This window comes from Pogona vitticeps, chromosome 3 (genome assembly GCF_051106095.1).
Source record: "Pogona vitticeps strain Pit_001003342236 chromosome 3, PviZW2.1, whole genome shotgun sequence".
Classification (NCBI taxonomy): domain Eukaryota; kingdom Metazoa; phylum Chordata; class Lepidosauria; order Squamata; family Agamidae; genus Pogona; species Pogona vitticeps.
The window spans coordinates 111,110,580-111,127,605 of NC_135785.1; the positions used below are offsets into that span (position 1 = coordinate 111,110,580).

At 41.2% G+C, this 17,026-nt stretch overlaps 1 protein-coding gene across 4 annotated transcripts in view; it reads left to right on the forward strand.

Annotated features, from left to right (window-relative positions):
* Nucleotides 1–519: 519 nt before the first annotated feature.
* POLR3A (RNA polymerase III subunit A) overlaps nucleotides 520–17,026 on the forward strand; it is a 61,208-nt gene continuing 44,701 nt past the window's right edge. For all 4 annotated transcript variants that reach the window (XM_072995028.2, XM_020809459.3, XM_072995029.2 and 1 more), the window contains exons 1-10: nucleotides 520–704; nucleotides 1,926–2,061; nucleotides 3,500–3,637; nucleotides 5,037–5,208; nucleotides 6,600–6,751; nucleotides 8,226–8,465; nucleotides 9,449–9,611; nucleotides 11,537–11,673; nucleotides 13,971–14,074; nucleotides 15,960–16,101. In XM_072995028.2, the coding sequence (XP_072851129.2) occupies nucleotides 661–704; nucleotides 1,926–2,061; nucleotides 3,500–3,637; nucleotides 5,037–5,208; nucleotides 6,600–6,751; nucleotides 8,226–8,465; nucleotides 9,449–9,611; nucleotides 11,537–11,673; nucleotides 13,971–14,074; nucleotides 15,960–16,101 (1,428 nt within the window). In that variant the 5' untranslated portion in view covers nucleotides 520–660. The remainder of the gene's footprint in view (nucleotides 705–1,925; nucleotides 2,062–3,499; nucleotides 3,638–5,036; nucleotides 5,209–6,599; nucleotides 6,752–8,225; nucleotides 8,466–9,448; nucleotides 9,612–11,536; nucleotides 11,674–13,970; nucleotides 14,075–15,959; nucleotides 16,102–17,026) is intronic.

Below are 17,026 nucleotides of genomic sequence, written 5' to 3' on the forward strand. Positions count from 1 at the left end.
AACTCTTCATGACCCCATGGACCAGAGCACGCCAGGCCCTCCTGTCTTCCACTGCCTCCCGGAGTTGGGTCAGATTCATGTTGGTTGCTTCGATGACACTGTCCAACCATCTCATCCTCTGTCGTCTCCTTCTCCTCTTGCCTCCACACTTCCCCAACATCAGGGGCTTTTCCAAGGAGTCTTCTCTTCTCATGAGATGCCCAAAGAATTGGAGCCTCAGCTTCAGGATCTGCCCTTTCAGCGAGCACTCAGGCTTGATTTCCTTTAGAATGGATAGGTTTGTTCTCCTTGCAGTCCAGGGGACCCTCAAGAGCCTCCTCCAGCACCACAATTCAAATACTGTATGTACAGTACTGTACCTTGGAAACCCTGCTACAGTTGCCATGAGTTATTATTACGTATGACCAGAGTTGCACCTCCAGCCCAATAGGTGGCGCTCCAGCATTGGCGTGCTTTGGGCTTTTACGTCACAGAAGGGTGATCTCTGGCCGGTGCCGGTTCCTCTCCGCTTTGGGGGGGGGGGCGGGGAGAAGGAGGGGCCCCTTTCCTCCGTCCGTCGCTGGCCAAGGCGAAGGCGGGCACGTGGGGCAGCCCTTTTCTGCCGCCTGCCTGGCTTCGTTCTTCGTCTCTGCTTCGAGCGCCGCTGCCGCCGCCGTCGCCATGGTGAAGGAGCAGTTCCGCGAGACGGACGTGGCGAAGAAGATGTAAGCCCGGTGGGGAGTGCGCGCGGAATGCTGTATGCGTCGGTGCGGAGGCGGGGCTTGGGCTGCGACTGACAGGAGAGGGGAAGCGATCGAGAGCCCACCGGGGGGCGGCGGGAGTGATGGGCAGGGGGAGCAGAGACGCCCGACCTGATGGAGGCGATGCGCGAAGCCGCCTGGGAGCCCCCCCCCCCTTCCGTGCCGACACCCGAGAACGAAGGATGCTTTTTCGGACGCAGGGTCACTCGTTTTGCACTCGTCCTGTGATGCAGTGCGTTTGTTTTAGATACTGCCACTTGTCTCGGAAGCTTTTTAGGTGAAAGTGAGGGCATCATCAATATTGTGAATATGTAAACATTTTTTTTAAAAAAAAAACCCTCCACGGTTCATTCACCCTTTTCCAGGGTTTGTTTTCATGTTATCGCCAGTTTATTCCCTTAAGTGAGTTTTAGAAAACAAAATATTAGAGCCATGGAAAAGCAGCCACCCATTTTCCCCCAGCAATTGATAGAAAGCCATATAATTGCCTCTGGTACTGGAGAGGGTATTTATTCATCTTGGCCAACAAGTCGCACAGAACCCCATCCCTCCATGTGTTTGGCCCGATCACCTCTTAAAGCTGGCCAGGTTGGCAGCTCTCACCGCTTCTTTGGCCAGTGGATTCCGTTGTTTAGCTATATTTTGTGCAAAGAAGTATAATTTTGTTGTCTGTCCTGAATGTACCATCATTCAAATTCAGTGAATGGCCCTGGATTCTGGTACTCTTCTTTCCTGATCCCATGGCCTGACAGAAGGAGAAGAGGCCAAAATCAAGCTATCATGTCAAAATCAAGCATACACATTGGTTGTGTGGGACAGAGTTGATCTAAATCCTTGAGGGTGAATTCAGTGCTAAGTAAAATGTGTGTTGTAAATCCTCTTTTTCATTTAGTTCTCATCTTTGAAAAATGAGGCAAGTTTCAAGTAATCAATTCATGGTTAGTTTAAGATGCAGCTGTGGGCAGATCTTAGCAATTCCACAGGGATGTGGAGAAGGAGATGGTCTGTTGGTTTTTCAGACCGTTCATGGCTTATATATTAAGACCGATAGCAAGAACTTTACATGCTAGATTCTGGGCATCTTTGGTCTGTTAGAGACAAGCCACCATATGCAGTAGCAGCAGAGTCTTCCAAAGAGTCATCAAGGCATTAACAATATTGTATTGGGGGGGGTGTTAATTCCAGAAGCCACATCTGTTTTGGGATGAAATCTCCTCAAGAAATGAGGCAGCAGGCTCACATCCAGGTGGTTAGTAAAAATCTGTACAGTCAAGATAACAATCATTCTCCTCTACCATATGGCGTTCTTGATCATCGAATGGTAAGACATTTTACTGCTTAATCTTACCCTGTTTTGGATTCACTTCAGGAAAAAAAATTATGAAATATTTTGTAAATTCCAGAAAAAAATCCAAAACTTGATATGTGTTCAGCTACTAAAGTTCTGTTTCAAATGTTCATTATACCTTTAGTTATGGTAGGATCCCATGCGTACTAATGGAATGTCTGCTTTGCACGCAGAAGGTCCAAGGTTCAATCCCAGCATTTCCAGTATGAATGAATCTTGGATAGCAGGGCTTAGGAAAAATTCATTCTGAAACTCTAGGAGCTAATGATATCAATAAATGGAGGCCATACTGGCTTAATGGCCAACTTGAATCAACTTGGTATACTTGCTCCATGCCAAAAGGAACAGAGTTTTGTTACTAATGTGCTTATTTCTAATTGGATCATCTGTTTCCTGTATGCAGAATGAGTCTTGGCAGAATATTTGGGGGGGGGTGTTGAATCCTTTGGTAAAAGACATTTTGAGTTCCTCAGACCAAAATCTGAAATATTTTACAAAAATGAATCCCACTTACCTTTTCATGCTTATTTCTGCTAATTTTATTGCTTGTGTGAGTGTGTGGTGGACCAAAACCTAACAACATCTGGAATGTGTGTTAGAAATCCCTCTTTTTTTAGGAAGAAAGGTTGAATGGTGCAGAATGTATGTGGAAGGTATTTAATAAATCACATTGGTAGAGGGTTGGAGTCGCATTCTGCCAGGTTAGTATTCTTTTGTTGTCCAGCAAACGTGGTTAAGAGCAAATGTATAATAACTAAGATCAAAGCCCAGGCTTTTTTCTCTGGCTTGAAGTTCAGAGAAAACTGGGCAGTTTGCTCTCTCACAGCTGCGGTGCCTTCTGAGGAGGGTTGTAGAATATCTCAGAAGTGCAGGGCAACTATGGAGGAGATTCCTGCCCTCACTGTGGGCTGGAAAGGAAAGCTGGGCTTTGTTTTGGCATTGGGACAGCTGGTTTCTGGAAGCGTTGCTGCCTTTGCTGTTAAAATGTTTGTTCCAACTCCTGAGCTAATTGGTATTAGAGGCTTTACTGATCGAAGTGCGATCTAGCATGCTATGTAGTAAGTTTCCTATCATGTTTTTGGTTGCTCATGCTTTGCTCAAAATTTACCCTGTGTTCTGTCACCGTTAGTATTTTAATGAGATCCTCTATGCCGTACACAAGTTTCTGAAGCCATGTATTTTCTTATAATGTTTTCAATCTGATTTAAATGGTTTCAGTCTTTTGTAAATTGTGTGGGAGTCTTGGTGGTAAAAGTGGTAAATGTTGCCCATGCATGAGGGTTGTTCCCTCCCCCCCGTAGTCCTACAGATACTGTACTAGCCATAGGATGGCTAATTCATATGACAAGAGCCTAGAAATGTTCACTTCTTCCTGTTCATGTGATTTTTTTTATGTTTCCCTGTTACCAAGGGTACAAGTGAAAAAGATCGTCCATGTGAAACCTGTGGAAAAAATCTGGCAGAGTGCTTGGGACATTATGGATACATTGACCTAGAGTTGCCTTGTTTCCATGTGGGATATTTCAAAGCTGTGATAGGCATTTTACAGGTAAAAATGTGTTTAATGGCAAGGGGTAGGGGAACAAGAAACTGTCTCATTATGCCATTCTAGCGATTGGTTCCCAATCTTGGGTTCCCCAGATGTTCTTGGACTGAAACTCCCAGAAGCCTTCACCACTAGCTGTGCTGGCCAGGATTTCTGGGAATTATACTTCAAGAATATCTGGGGATCCAAAGTTGGGAACCATTGGTTTAGAGCCATTGTTTTTCTTTTGACACATTAAAGACATTGAGTTGGGTTCAATGCACTGTACTGCATTGGTTCTATTAAAGAAGCAGCTTAGTGAACAAAACATCTGTTATAATGTCCAAGAATGTGCCGAGATAGGACCCTGATACAAATTTCCCATAGCTATGAACTCCCAAAGTTAGCCTGGCTCCCTATCTTGATATCTACGGTGTTTGGAAGAGAATACTGAGCTTGTCCTGCGCAGATGCTAAAAGGATTAATGTGTTGTACTTAAACAAGCAAAGGCATAATCCTGCATTTGCTCACCAGAAAATAGATCTGGTCAACCCCAGAGAAATCTTCTGAGTAATGAAGCATTAGGATTGGGCCTCGTAGCAACATAAGCATTCTGTGCAAAAATACTGCTTTCTGGAACTTTCATGCTATTAACAGATCAGAAGTGTTTTTCTGGTCTTTACCATTTCTGAGTAATTAATTTTAATAAGGTGCTGTATAGAACAGACTTCCCGAAACAGTTGTGCATATTTGGAAGTATATTTTGTACAAATCACGTAATTCCCCATTTGGGGAGTTGTACAGACAGACACCATGTAGACACCTAAATGTGGTTCGCCTGGGAGAAAGGCCTAAACTGAGAGGCTTTGCTGTGTAGCTAGGCCCACTTCCACCTAACTTCCTCTTCCTGCCTCAGTGCTAGCTAGGAGCTTGCTTTCTGAACAGAAAGTTAGGCAGAGGTAGGCCTGGCTAGCACCCAAAGGCTTCCAGTTTAAGCCTTTCTCCCAGGTAAGCCACATTTAGGTGTCTGTAAGGTGTGAAGGCAAGAGGAGAAGGGGACGACAGAGGACAAGATAGTTGGACAGTGTCATCAAAGCTACCAACATGAATTTGACCAAATTCTGGGAGGCAGTGGAAGACAGGAGGGCCTGGTGTGCTCTGGTCCATGGGGTCACGAAGAGTCGGACACGACTTAACGACTAAACAACAACAAAGGTGTCTGCCAGTCAGGTGGAAGTCCTGGAATGGAGAATGGTGTACTGCCTCCCCCAGAAAATCCTGTCCCTACTCAGCACATTCGACCTTCTATCTTGAGTGGCATTGTGTGTAAAAATAAATTCTTGCAGTGTTCCAGCAATGAGTTGTCTTTTGATGTAAGGACATAAAAGCAAAGCTGAAAAGATCTTTCTGCTTTTGCTTTAAGATGATTTGCAAGACTTGTTGCCATATTATGCTAACAGTTGAAGAGCAGAAACAATTTTTAGATTACCTGAAGAGACCTGGCTTGACCTACCTTCAAAAACGAGGCTTAAAAAAAAAGATCTCTGAAAAGTGCAGGAAGAAGAACACCTGTCCTCACTGTGGAGCTTTTAATGGTGAGTAAAAGCAAAAAGCAAAGTGTGCTGCTTATATACCACCCCATAGCGCTTCAAACGCTTCAAGACAACGACCGTTCAGTTCTTTGCTCCCCTTCTGGTTTTGCCATCTCAGGGCCTGTTAGATCAGCCAGTGGAAATTTGTACATCTTGCCGACTACAATCCATTTATGAGTAAAATAAATAAAATGCAAACTTTTTCACCACGTGCAATCCAATAATATTCTCTGAAGCAAGTCTGGGAAAGGCTCACACTTGTATTGTTATTGCCTTGAGGTTCCTGCCTATAAACTGCTTTGAACAGATTATTTGTTTCCCATTTCTTTTTCATAGCAGCACCATACATTGAACTTTATTCAGACTCATTTCTTTTTACATTTATAATGATTCTGTTAATTTGTATGAAAGAGTTTTAGGTCCCGACAAACTTTTTAGGTGAGAGGATGTTACATATTAAAAACAATACTGTAATGGATTGTTTAAAAAATGAAAGCAACTAAAAATATATGTCAGGGAAAAAGAGAAAAAGTACAGTACCCAGAATTCATCTCAAAGAGAAGAAAACTTTGGTTTAAAGGAGAAAGTTATAAGTTGAAGCTGTGCCCTCGAACAAACAAAGTAAAAGTAATGGACACAGTGATGCACCCTTCCTGTCACTTAACTTCCATCTCAAGTACAGTGGTGCCTCGCTTTATGATTGCCCCACATTACGATGAATCCGCTTTACAACGATGTTATATATAGCAAAAAATTTGAAATTTATTTGCTTAGCAACGGAATGCAAAATACTTACAGAATACAGTCAATCTTCGACTTACGAATGTTCCTTCATATGAACATTTCGATTTACGAACGGCTCCATTCGCAAAAATTGGAATTGACTTGCACACGGAGCCTCGACCTACGAACAGGGTCGAGGCTCCGTTCGTAAGCCAATGCCATTTTTTGTGAACGGAGCCGTTTGTCACCTTCAGAGGTCTCAAAGGGCTTTCCCCTCGACATTGGAGGAAGCCCTGTGAGACTTCCGAAGGCAAAAAGGCAGGTCTCAAAAGGCTTCCTCCAGTGTTGGAGGAAAGCCCTTTCAGACCTCCGAAGGTAATTTTTTGAAATGCTGGAACAGATTAATTCCATTCCCATGCATTTCAATGGAAAATGGTACTTCGACTTACGAACTTTTTAACATACGAACACCGTTCCAAAATGGATTAAGTTCATAAGTCGAGGTACCACTGTACTAAGCAACAGAGTACATCAATACTTAAATCACCAGTGAACATGTTTATTGGTGTTTGTCTTGTATGGGTTTTACAATGTTTTTAAAAAACTCTTTGCTATGCAGTATCTATTGTTTAGCACAATATAAATTTGTTTGGAAATTATTTTTCTTGTAGGCACTGTTAAGAAGTGTGGCTTACTAAAAATAATCCATGAAAAATACAAGACCACTAAGAAGATGGACCCCATCGTCTCTAACTTCATACAGTCATTTGATATTGCTATAGAACATAATAAAGAGATTGAATCCTTGCTGGGAAAAGCCCAGGTGAATAAGAAACATACACAATCATGTGCTGCTTTCATGTTGTTGTTTTTCTTAGATTGAAACAATGATTTGCATATAGAACTATTGAATTATGCTATGCAAGAGGATGGTTTTAGTCATTTGTTTATTAGGCTAGCGAGGTATCATGTGCCTCTCCAACCTAAAGATTGTGGCACAAGATCCTAGGTTAAAAGTATTTCTAATTTGAAGTATTGAGTGATAAGGTTTGGTTTGGACTGCTGTCTTTATGTGATCTTTAAGAACATAGTTTGAGAAGCTGAAAGAGTGGCATGAATAGGTTTTACAAATTATGGGTTCAAGGAGCACCTATAATTTCTGTCCTAAAAAGTTTTTTTTTTTTGTATGTCCAGAACTGATGATGGCCTGTTGACAAAAAGCCAGTTGTGCTTATTTTCTCACAGAGAAGAAAAGTAGCAGTTCATGAGGAATTGTTATCTAAGATGAATTCCTATAAATCCTGGTTGTCATTTAAGGAGCTGCTTCCTTATGTTGCCAAGTCTCACTTAGGTGCCATTAAGAAAATGGCCAAGAACCACTGCTTTAAATCTCTTAATTCTATCAAGAAAAGATTGCTAATTTTCAAACTTATGGGTCCTCAGACCACAATCTTTGGCTAAATACCATGGCATATGAGTGACTTCAGTAGCAAGCAGCAAATGGCTTGTGGTTAAAGGCCTCTTTTGGTGATTTTTGGGTGCACGCAGTTTCATAGTATTGTGTACAAGCTGCAGGATTTCAGGCCTTCTGTGAGCTCTCCTATGCTCTGAGAACAGTTGCTTATGGGAAATCAAACATATGTACATGCGTTCATTAACACACCACCAGTCAAGACTTGGGATTCCCCACAGTCAAGGTTTTAGTCCAATTCCAGTTGTTGAAATGGAGGGCTGCTGGGAATTCCCGCCTTAAATTGGAGGTGACGTGGTATGGGAATCCTGAAGAAACAAAAGGAGAAGTGGCATAGCTGTACGGTAGGAAGCCAGCTGGGTGTGAGTGGCTTTCCCTTGGAGACCTTCCCCAGCAGCATGGGGAAATAAAGAATGGAGGGGCCGGCTTCTTCTCCATCCTTATCATTTGAAGTGCTTGGACAGGGCACCTGAGTCTAGATACTCACTGAGATTTCTAGTTTGGGAATGTGGGGGCAAGAAAGAAACAATTACTTTTGAAGCAGTGAATTACTTGAAGTTTGGGAATTGGAGACATTAATCGTTTAAACACACTTCAGCTCATGTGCAAATGCTCATCTAGCATTTGCTGGATGGCTGCTCTCCTGTTTTGTTTACAATTTATTTGTAAACATTTTTGTCCCTGAAATGGTGACATAGCTCTTTCTTGTTGCTTGAAAGCTACCCAGGGAGTCTGTGGATGGGAGTGTGTATTGAAATTTAACTGAACATGGGACTCTTTTCCCTGTAGCGCTGCCATGTGGTTGTAAATCTTCTGACTTTTGCAGGAGAACCTGAATCCCTTGGTGGTTCTGAATCTATTGAAGAGAATTCCAGCAGAAGATGTTCCGCTGCTTTTGATGAACCCTGAATCGGGTAAACCTTCTGACATGATCCTGACCCGACTCTTGGTTCCCCCACTGTGCATACGGCCTTCTGTGGTGAGCGATTTAAAATCTGGCACCAACGAGGATGACTTAACAATGAAGCTAACAGAAATCATTTTCCTCAATGATGTGATCAAAAAGGTGAGTTGCCATTTGATTTTGCATACAGGCATAAATAATAGTGGCGGCTCATGTTCTGTTTCTTATTGGTGCTTTTTGACTGACTGCCAGATGGGAAACTATTAACTCTTATGGATGGAGAATATGCCAGACAACATTTCAAGTTCTCCTCTATGTGCATTTATTGTGTTGTAGTCTCATGCCAAGCATAGGTGTGGCATCCGTATCTACCGGTACATACAAAAACATGCAGGCTGGTCCTGTTCATTTCTAATGAGTTTGCAGTCGTAGGAGATATTAAACAACGGCTACCTTGATTCTGACTTCCGCTCTTCATATCACTTTTTTCAGATACTGAAATCATCAATAGAAGAGGAGCTTGAACTAAACTGTTCCATTCAGTTACCTTCTTGCAGTTTTGCTTTAGACAATGGATTGATTCTGGATTAAATTAATTGGATTTCAATCTCATTGAAACAATTAAGTTCAGACTAAATCACTGTAGACAACTTTGGTAGTCCTAACTTAGTTTGAAACCAATTCAGTAACTTTCCTGATACACAACAGATGAAAAAACCTTAGTACATCACCAGGTAAAACTGATCTTCCCACTGGTGAAACATATTCTCTTAGATGCACTAAGATCATGCCCCAACACTCTGTGGCCCACACATATTGGTGTCGTTGGTATTTTACAACACTGTTTCACAGGGATAGAATGGTACAATTCCATACTATATTTTGCTATTCTCACACAGCTATTGCTTATAAAAGATAGCTATTGAAACATACTGGTGGCCCAGGATTTGAGCAGGGGAGGAGGGTGTCAAGCACTGTGTAATGAAACCACTTTTCCATTTGGATCACAAGGGCTGAAGCAGAATATGTCTAAAATTTGCATGTGAATGTCAATATCTTGGAATTAATTGTGCCATTTCTTCTCTCTCACTCCCTCTCTCTCTCTCTCTCTCTCTCTCTCTGTGTTTGTGTGTGTGTGTGTAAAGCATAGAATATCAGGAGCAAAAACTCAAATGATAATGGAAGATTGGGACTTCCTGCAGTTGCAGTGTGCTTTATATATTAATAGTGAACTGTCGGGTATTCCTCTCAACATGGCACCCAAGAAATGGACCAGAGGCTTTGTTCAAAGACTGAAAGGAAAGCAGGGTAAGTGTTTCAACATCATCACTACTTGCCTTGGCAAATCATGTTTGCACAAAACTGCCTTAGTCAACCTTTCAAAGTGGGCTTGGTTGGTTTCGAAAAAGACGGAAGCAAAAATAAAAGAATATATTTGTTTGGAGTCACCCTTTTGTTCTACTAGATGGCAGTGGAAAACCGATGTTTGTCTAATCTTGTTTAATTTTTCACCTTAACAGCTTCAAATCAAGTTTTGTAAATTTTCACATTTATTGTCAGATCAAATAGTTACAAGATTATTTAGACTAAAGCTGTGATAACAATGTAACAGAACCAGCAGTTACCAAAAGAAAGTGTCTACAGGTAGCAATATAGGCAACATAGAGAGGTTTTGCGAACTGGTTATAACCACAGTAATTGATGATACAAATATGGTTCTTATAATTAATCCTTGCAAGCAATGTTGGTCAGTAAAGACATATTGATAGATACTGGTAGAGATAAATTTGAAATAGATAAGCATGTGACCAGTTTTCACTTAATAAAAACTATTTGTGATAGCTGTCCTTTAGCTATTTTGGGTAAAACAGCTACATTCTAAATATTTTAAATATTAAATGGAATGTGTTTTTAAATTTTTTAATTTGGCTACATAGTAGGATAGAACAATAGAACAATAAAGTTGGAAGGGGCCTATAATGTAGAAATACAAATCAAAGGTTATCTGCCAGGTAGTTGTCTAAATTTCTCTTGAATGCTTCCAGTATTGGAGCACTCACCACCTCTCAAGGTAATTGCTTCCTTTGTATAATCTACTATGTGGCTGCAATATCTTTTTCTGGCTATTGTTAGCATGATAACATTTTTTTCAATTTTTTTTCCAAATAGTCAACACCAATTTGTTTAATTGTATTAAATAAAAGAATATGAGCTTGACTGTTACACAGTTCATTTTTACATTAAAAACATCAAAGGTCAGGAAGATAAAATACCTGAATTATTAGAACAATAGAAAGTTTTATTTTATCTTAAAGTGTTATATATTATATTATATATTTTTTTGCCCAGAAGTGGGTTAAGAAATTTATACAAGGACACACGGAAGACTTTTTAAAGCGCTATGCAGTGTTTGAGGTCCACACAAAGGGAAACTTCTCTATGAAGAGAAATGTCTGTGTGGGTCGAGTCGACAGGCTTCTTTGACCCCTTAGAGTCTACAGGTCAGCAGGCTGTGTGGAGGAGCTGAGGAAGAGATGATGCATTGGACTGCAAATCAGACAAGCCAGTCCATCTGACCCCATATTGGCTGAAATCTAGTAGTAAGTCACAGAGTATGCCCATTGAACCACTGCGGATTTGGTGAGTCATTTCCTCTCTTAGCTCCATTGGTTCAGTGGACCAACTCTAGTTGTACTTATGGATTTCAGCTATTGATTACTCTTGATTATTGCTATTGCCATTAGGCTGACTGTGCATGTGGTCTTTCTAAGTTGTTGCCTTGGGTTTCCAGGAAGGCTGTCTGTCACTTGGCTGTATTTACCCTAGAACTAGACTGTGAGCTTTGCGTCAATGATGAACTTGTATCCTTTTAACATTTCTTGTTTAAACATAGCTTTAAATGAAACATTGGCAGTTAGCAGGCAAAAGTACTGGAGTAAAAAGTCCTTCAGTAACTGAGGAGAGATTGGGGAATAGAGAGGAAATCCACACTTCATTGGAGAAGGTGTCCCACAATATTCATGCAGGCAGACATGTTAAGTTTGTAACTTCTTCAGCCAGGTGTGTGGCTCATTTATTATCCTGTGAAGTACAAAGTGTACTAATAGCGCCATAGAAAAAAATAGTGAGAAGAATGTTGCTCTCACGCCCCTCTGAAAAATGAACCAAGTTTTAGTGACTGACTTAACTTTGCTGCTGCACTCACTCTGCCTTTTCCCTCCCCGTTTTTAAAGGTCGGTTCAGAGGCAACCTGTCTGGTAAACGAGTAGACTTCTCAGGCAGAACAGTTATCTCTCCTGACCCAAACCTGCGAATTGATGAAGTAGCTGTGCCTGTTCACGTTGCAAAAATACTAACATTTCCTGAAAAGGTAACCAGGAAGAATTAAGTACCTTTTTGCCCCCCGTGTGGTACAGTGCCTTTGCCACACTATCTCTCAGAACACCTATGTGCCATCCAGAGCAGGTCATCTACGTAATGAGTCTTCAACCTTCAGAGCTGGTTGACACATTTGGAATCTTGAGAGAGTGTCACAAACGGATGTAGCAGGCACAAAAACTCTCTTTCATGGAAAGGCAGGCTGTTGGGGCTAAACGTTTTGCCAATAACCTGGTCCGAATCTTCAGCATCGTTCTGCACTACCAAAGCAGAATATCCAATCACGTTACTCAGAAATTTCAATTTCTTACTTTCAGGATCATGCTTCTTGCCCAGCACAAACTTTCTCATGATGCCTACAAATGCACAACCCCATTACACACAAACTATCCTATTTTTAATACCCACTCTCTTGAGTCACTCTCATCCCAAACTCAGGCTTCCTTCTTTTTTCCTCCTGCTACATTTGGGACGCCTCTGTCCTCTCCCCCTTGCCTGCTGCCTCACTTCTTAACATAATGAAAAATATGGTTTTACTCTTGTAGCTTCGCAGGTATATTTTACTCTGTTGAAGTGACTTGAACAGCTAAACACTCATGCATGTGTGATGTCACAGCTCAAAGTGACTTGTGAAATGTTGTATAGTGAAATAAATACTTTATCTGCTTTTACAATAAGGAAATTACTCCCTGACTTTAACTTTAGGGATTGGTAATAATTTACTGGAAAACTTAGCTACATTTAAAAAACATTTTCCTCCAATGTAGAATCTTCTTGGTGTGCCAGCAAAACCAGTTTTTTTCATCATAGTTATATTTTGCACAACACTAACTGAACAAGCTCCTGAGGTCAGTCTTTTCAAACTACAACACCGTCCTCTAGCAGTTTTCAGAGAGGTAGCCCGGTTAGTCTGCTTCCACACAAAGAACAACAAAACAGAAGCAAAAGTATTGTGACTGAGACAAACACATTTATTTTAGTGTGACCTTTCACATACTATAATCCATTTCCTCAGACGCAGACGCTAAAATTCTGTTGCTTATCGTAGTAAGTCACAACCCGAGCAGGCCCATTGAATTAGTGTGAATGTAGTGATTCAACTCCTCCATAGATTTCATTGATTTAGTGGGCCTACTCTAGTTGTGACTTACCATGCTGAGCAACAGGATTTCAGCCATAATGTACAATATTTGGATTACAAGTTTACCTACGCATACACAGTGTGGGGGTGAACGAGATCAGGTATAAGAATGGAAGTAAGAATCAAGTGGGATTGAAAACAGAAAATCACTGTTGCATATTAACACCTGGAGGTGAGCTAGCAAGGTGAGAATCGAGTTATTAGCACAAGTAGTAAACTTTCAGGGTTTAAATAATACTAACATTCTGAAAAATCACTCTTCTTTAGTGCCTTGTACCAAATCAGAATGTTGCACTTGGTAAACACATAGTGCCCGTCAGTGAACGGCAATCAGAGCCTTTCCCTGTATGGTGCCCAGTAAGGCAAAGCAAAATGTACTGCTTACATACTGCGTCATGGTGCTTAAAGCACTCTCTGGGTGGTTTAAAATTTAATACACATCTCTTCCCCCCCCCCAAAGCAAGCTAGGTACTCAATTTACCAACCTCAGAAGAATGGGAGGCTGAGTGAACCTTGAGCCGGCTACCTGGGATTGAACCCCAGGTCGTGAGCAGTTTTGGTTGCAGTACTGCAGTTTAACCCCTGCGCCATGAAACAACCTGTGTTATCCAAAATTACAAAGTACATGATGACACTGTTTTGAATTCTGTGCACAAGGGTGGGGTAGTCCAGCCTGTAATCCGACTACAGTTGTGGTCCTAAAATACTTGGGCTGATTATCTCAGCTATGAAAATCTGTGGAAAAGGCTGCCAAATGGAGGCAGAACACAAAGGCACTTTTTCAGCTTTGCAGTTTCTCTTTCTTGTCCTAGGGAACTATCGAACTTTCTGAACCTTATCACTTTTCATCATTGAATATATTACTATTTGTTGCTTCCTATACACAAAAGGGAGGAAGGAAACATAACTTTGATTAGCCTGTCTGATGTAATGGACTTGTCCATGAAAGCTCACATTAAAAAAATATAAAAGTTAATCTTTGAAGTTCCACCACATTTTTTGTCTTTTTTTTTTACTGTTTTTTTTTTTCTATTTTGCTTTTTCCTTAATGTTTGATTAACCAGAATCCTTGGGCCCACCTTCTAAAAGAACGATAGGTCTGAAAAAAAAAAATTTATTTATCTTTAACAAGAGCGTTCCTGTTACAGGTCAATAAAGCTAATATAGACTTCATGAGGAAATTGGTCCGGAATGGTCCAGAGGTTCATCCTGGAGCCAACTTCATTCAGCAGAGACACACGCAAATGAAAAGGTCTGAACTTGTATTTGAAATGGCTGCTTTTGACTTCGGTGTCACTTGATCTTGCTTTGCCCGTTCTTAGCCCTATTCCAGTGTTCTGAAAGCTTGAGGAGAGTGCACTTTATGAAGGGAGTGCAATAGCCTTGCTCCTTCTATTGTCCGGTCCGTACCTGAAAGCAATAGTCTGAAGAGATCGAGGTTGCTGCCTCTGTGAAAGCTCCATATATTTGCCAGAACAAGCACATGAAAGGTGAGAGTTCTGGCGCACATGGGGAGCCTCCGTGGAAAACCACCACCTCCACTTCTTTCATTCCTGGCACAGAGTTTACTTTTAGTGCAGTTGCCATGTAGAGCTATGGGCCAACTGCTGGAGCTGTGTGCATGGGACCCTCCGTAAGAAGGCGGCTGACGTGGGTTGGCTTCTTGACCAGATGCTGGCTTTTCCTACTCTCTTTCTCCCTCTCCCTCTCCAGCACACACACATTGACAGCTGATGAGCATAATTACGAGGACATAAAGCTTTTATGGGTTAAGTGAATCAATTAAAAGTGTTTTGATAACTAAAAGATACCCCTGATTGACTGGAAAAGCTGTTTTTAAAAGCTGATGCATTTAATAGGAGCATTTAAAAAATGGCTAGGCATTATTATCTTAAGAGACCCAGTTCTTGTCATCACATAGGAGAGGCATGACCTAAGTTCATGCATATGCCTGCTTAGATACAATTTGAACATGAGCTAAGTATGGTTTTCCCATTCCAGGTGTGGTTTTTTTTTTTCAAATGCAAGTCTTAACCTAAGGTTTTTTTCACAAATTTCTTTTTAAAGAAAGTTCTGCATGCACACCACCTCTAGCTGCTGGATTGAGCAGAGGACTGTGTGTTGAGCACAAATAGTTTCTCACTGTTATTTGAGCAAAGGTAAAGAACTCTAAAAACTTTCCTTACATGGTTTGAATTGCTGGGCATGGAAGCAACATATTAAAAAGTTATAACCCTGAAAGATAAGGTTGTTACTTTCAGTGGGATGTTAAGCTTTTGAGTCCTTAAGAGTTGGGCATTGTAAATCTGGGGGAAGGACCAAAAACCATAACCTTTTCAATTTCTTTCCCAGCCCCCAAGAGTTCTCCAATGCCTAGCCTGATAAAAAGCCCTGAAAATTCTGAAGCTTGTGCCTTTTGGATATTTTAGTTGTCCAATAAAGTTATAACCTAGTCTCGCTTCTGGATTTTGCTCATGGATGACATGGCTGCATTCCTTTTTCTAATAATAATCATGTTGCACAGTTTATAATAATGAATGACATTTAGTCACTACTGCAAAACATTATTTTTTGGGTTATTGTGAGGAATTTGGGACAATCTTCTGTATTCTTTATTTTTTTTAAAAAAAAAATAGGATTTCAAAGTTATGTGTGACATAACAGTGTCTTTTGCCAATACATCCTCGGTAATGGCAGTGAATTACATGCATGTAGCCCAAAGTAATGCCAGTGTGTTAGCTTTTCCAAACAGCATTTCCAGGTTCTGGCAAAATGATATAGAAAGGCTTTCATCTGTGATAATCATTCTGTTAAAACTGGTGATGAGCTGCTGGCTTTGTGTTTTGGCACAATTCATTTCCTCACTGAAGAGCTGACCTCCTTGGGCGCTGCCAGTGAGTAGGCGCCTGCTGGAGGGGTCAAGGCACCAAACTGCGGATCAGCTGTTTGGCTGGGAAACAAACCGCAGTGAACTTTCGAACTGTCAGTTCATGCCCATCTCTAGTTGCCAACAGTTTCAGTGTGACTTTGGCTCCAAATGGCCAAGATCCTTGTTAAAACTGAAAAACACCCAGTTGCCTCGCGAGTTTTTGCTTTATTGTTACTGATTTTCTTTCTCTTTCCTCTCCCTCATCCAGGTTTTTGAAATATGGAAACCGTGAAAAGATGGCTCAGGAACTGAAGTATGGCGACATTGTAGAGAGGCACCTTATTGATGGTGATATTGTCTTGTTCAACCGACAGCCGTCTTTGCATAAACTCAGCATCATGGCTCATATAGTAAGCATAGGACTTGCGCGCGAAGGTGGTGGTTTTGCTGTTGTTCGAGACTTTTCAAGAACCAGAACATGGAAACTGTTGACTGTGTCAGGCTTGTACAATCATCTTTGTGACATACTGCAGAAGCGAGCAGATTTTTGATTTGTGGGATCTACTTTTATGTTTCGGTACAACCTTGGGGAGATTAGGTTTCAGGTTCTAACAAAACAGCAATGTAGGCAGGAATGCAGTATAAAAGGAGTAATTCTAAACGGATGCTCATCCCTGCAATTTATTATCACTACCAGAACCAAATTCAAAGTGTTGTCGCACAAAATATCTGGTCCCTTAGGTATTTTTTCTCAGGCTTCTAACTCGGGGGATTAATATTTTTAGTTAGCCGACAACTATCAAAAAACATTGCAGATCTATTCTGAATCACTTAAATATGTAGTAATAAACCCCTGATTGACCACCCACCTTCCCCTGAATTTCAGAATTCAAATACTGCATATTATATGCTACAAATATTGTCATAGATTCTATAGCTTCACCCATGTAATATGACTATATAGGCCCAGATTTGGCAATGACACTGGCTTGGATTCTAGATTCTGCTCACAGAGTCCATGCAACCCTTCCATGCAATCCTCCCAGTGAACATAGAGCAAGAAAACTAGTTCCCAGGCCCATGTTAGCAACAACAACCTGAATCCTTGCACATGGCAAAGTAAAACTGGGTTTAAATGTGCAAAAGAATGACATAATCAGGGCTTGAAAAATGCACTCGTCCACTCGTCTGTGACAAGTGAAAAATGCTGCTCGACAAGTCAGTTCCCTGCCTGCCTGCCTCCTTCCCCTCTGCCTGTCTCTCTCTCTCTCTCTCTAAATCTACAGTCCTCCCCTCCCATTGCAAAAGAAAATGGCCCTCTTCTCGAGAGAAGAG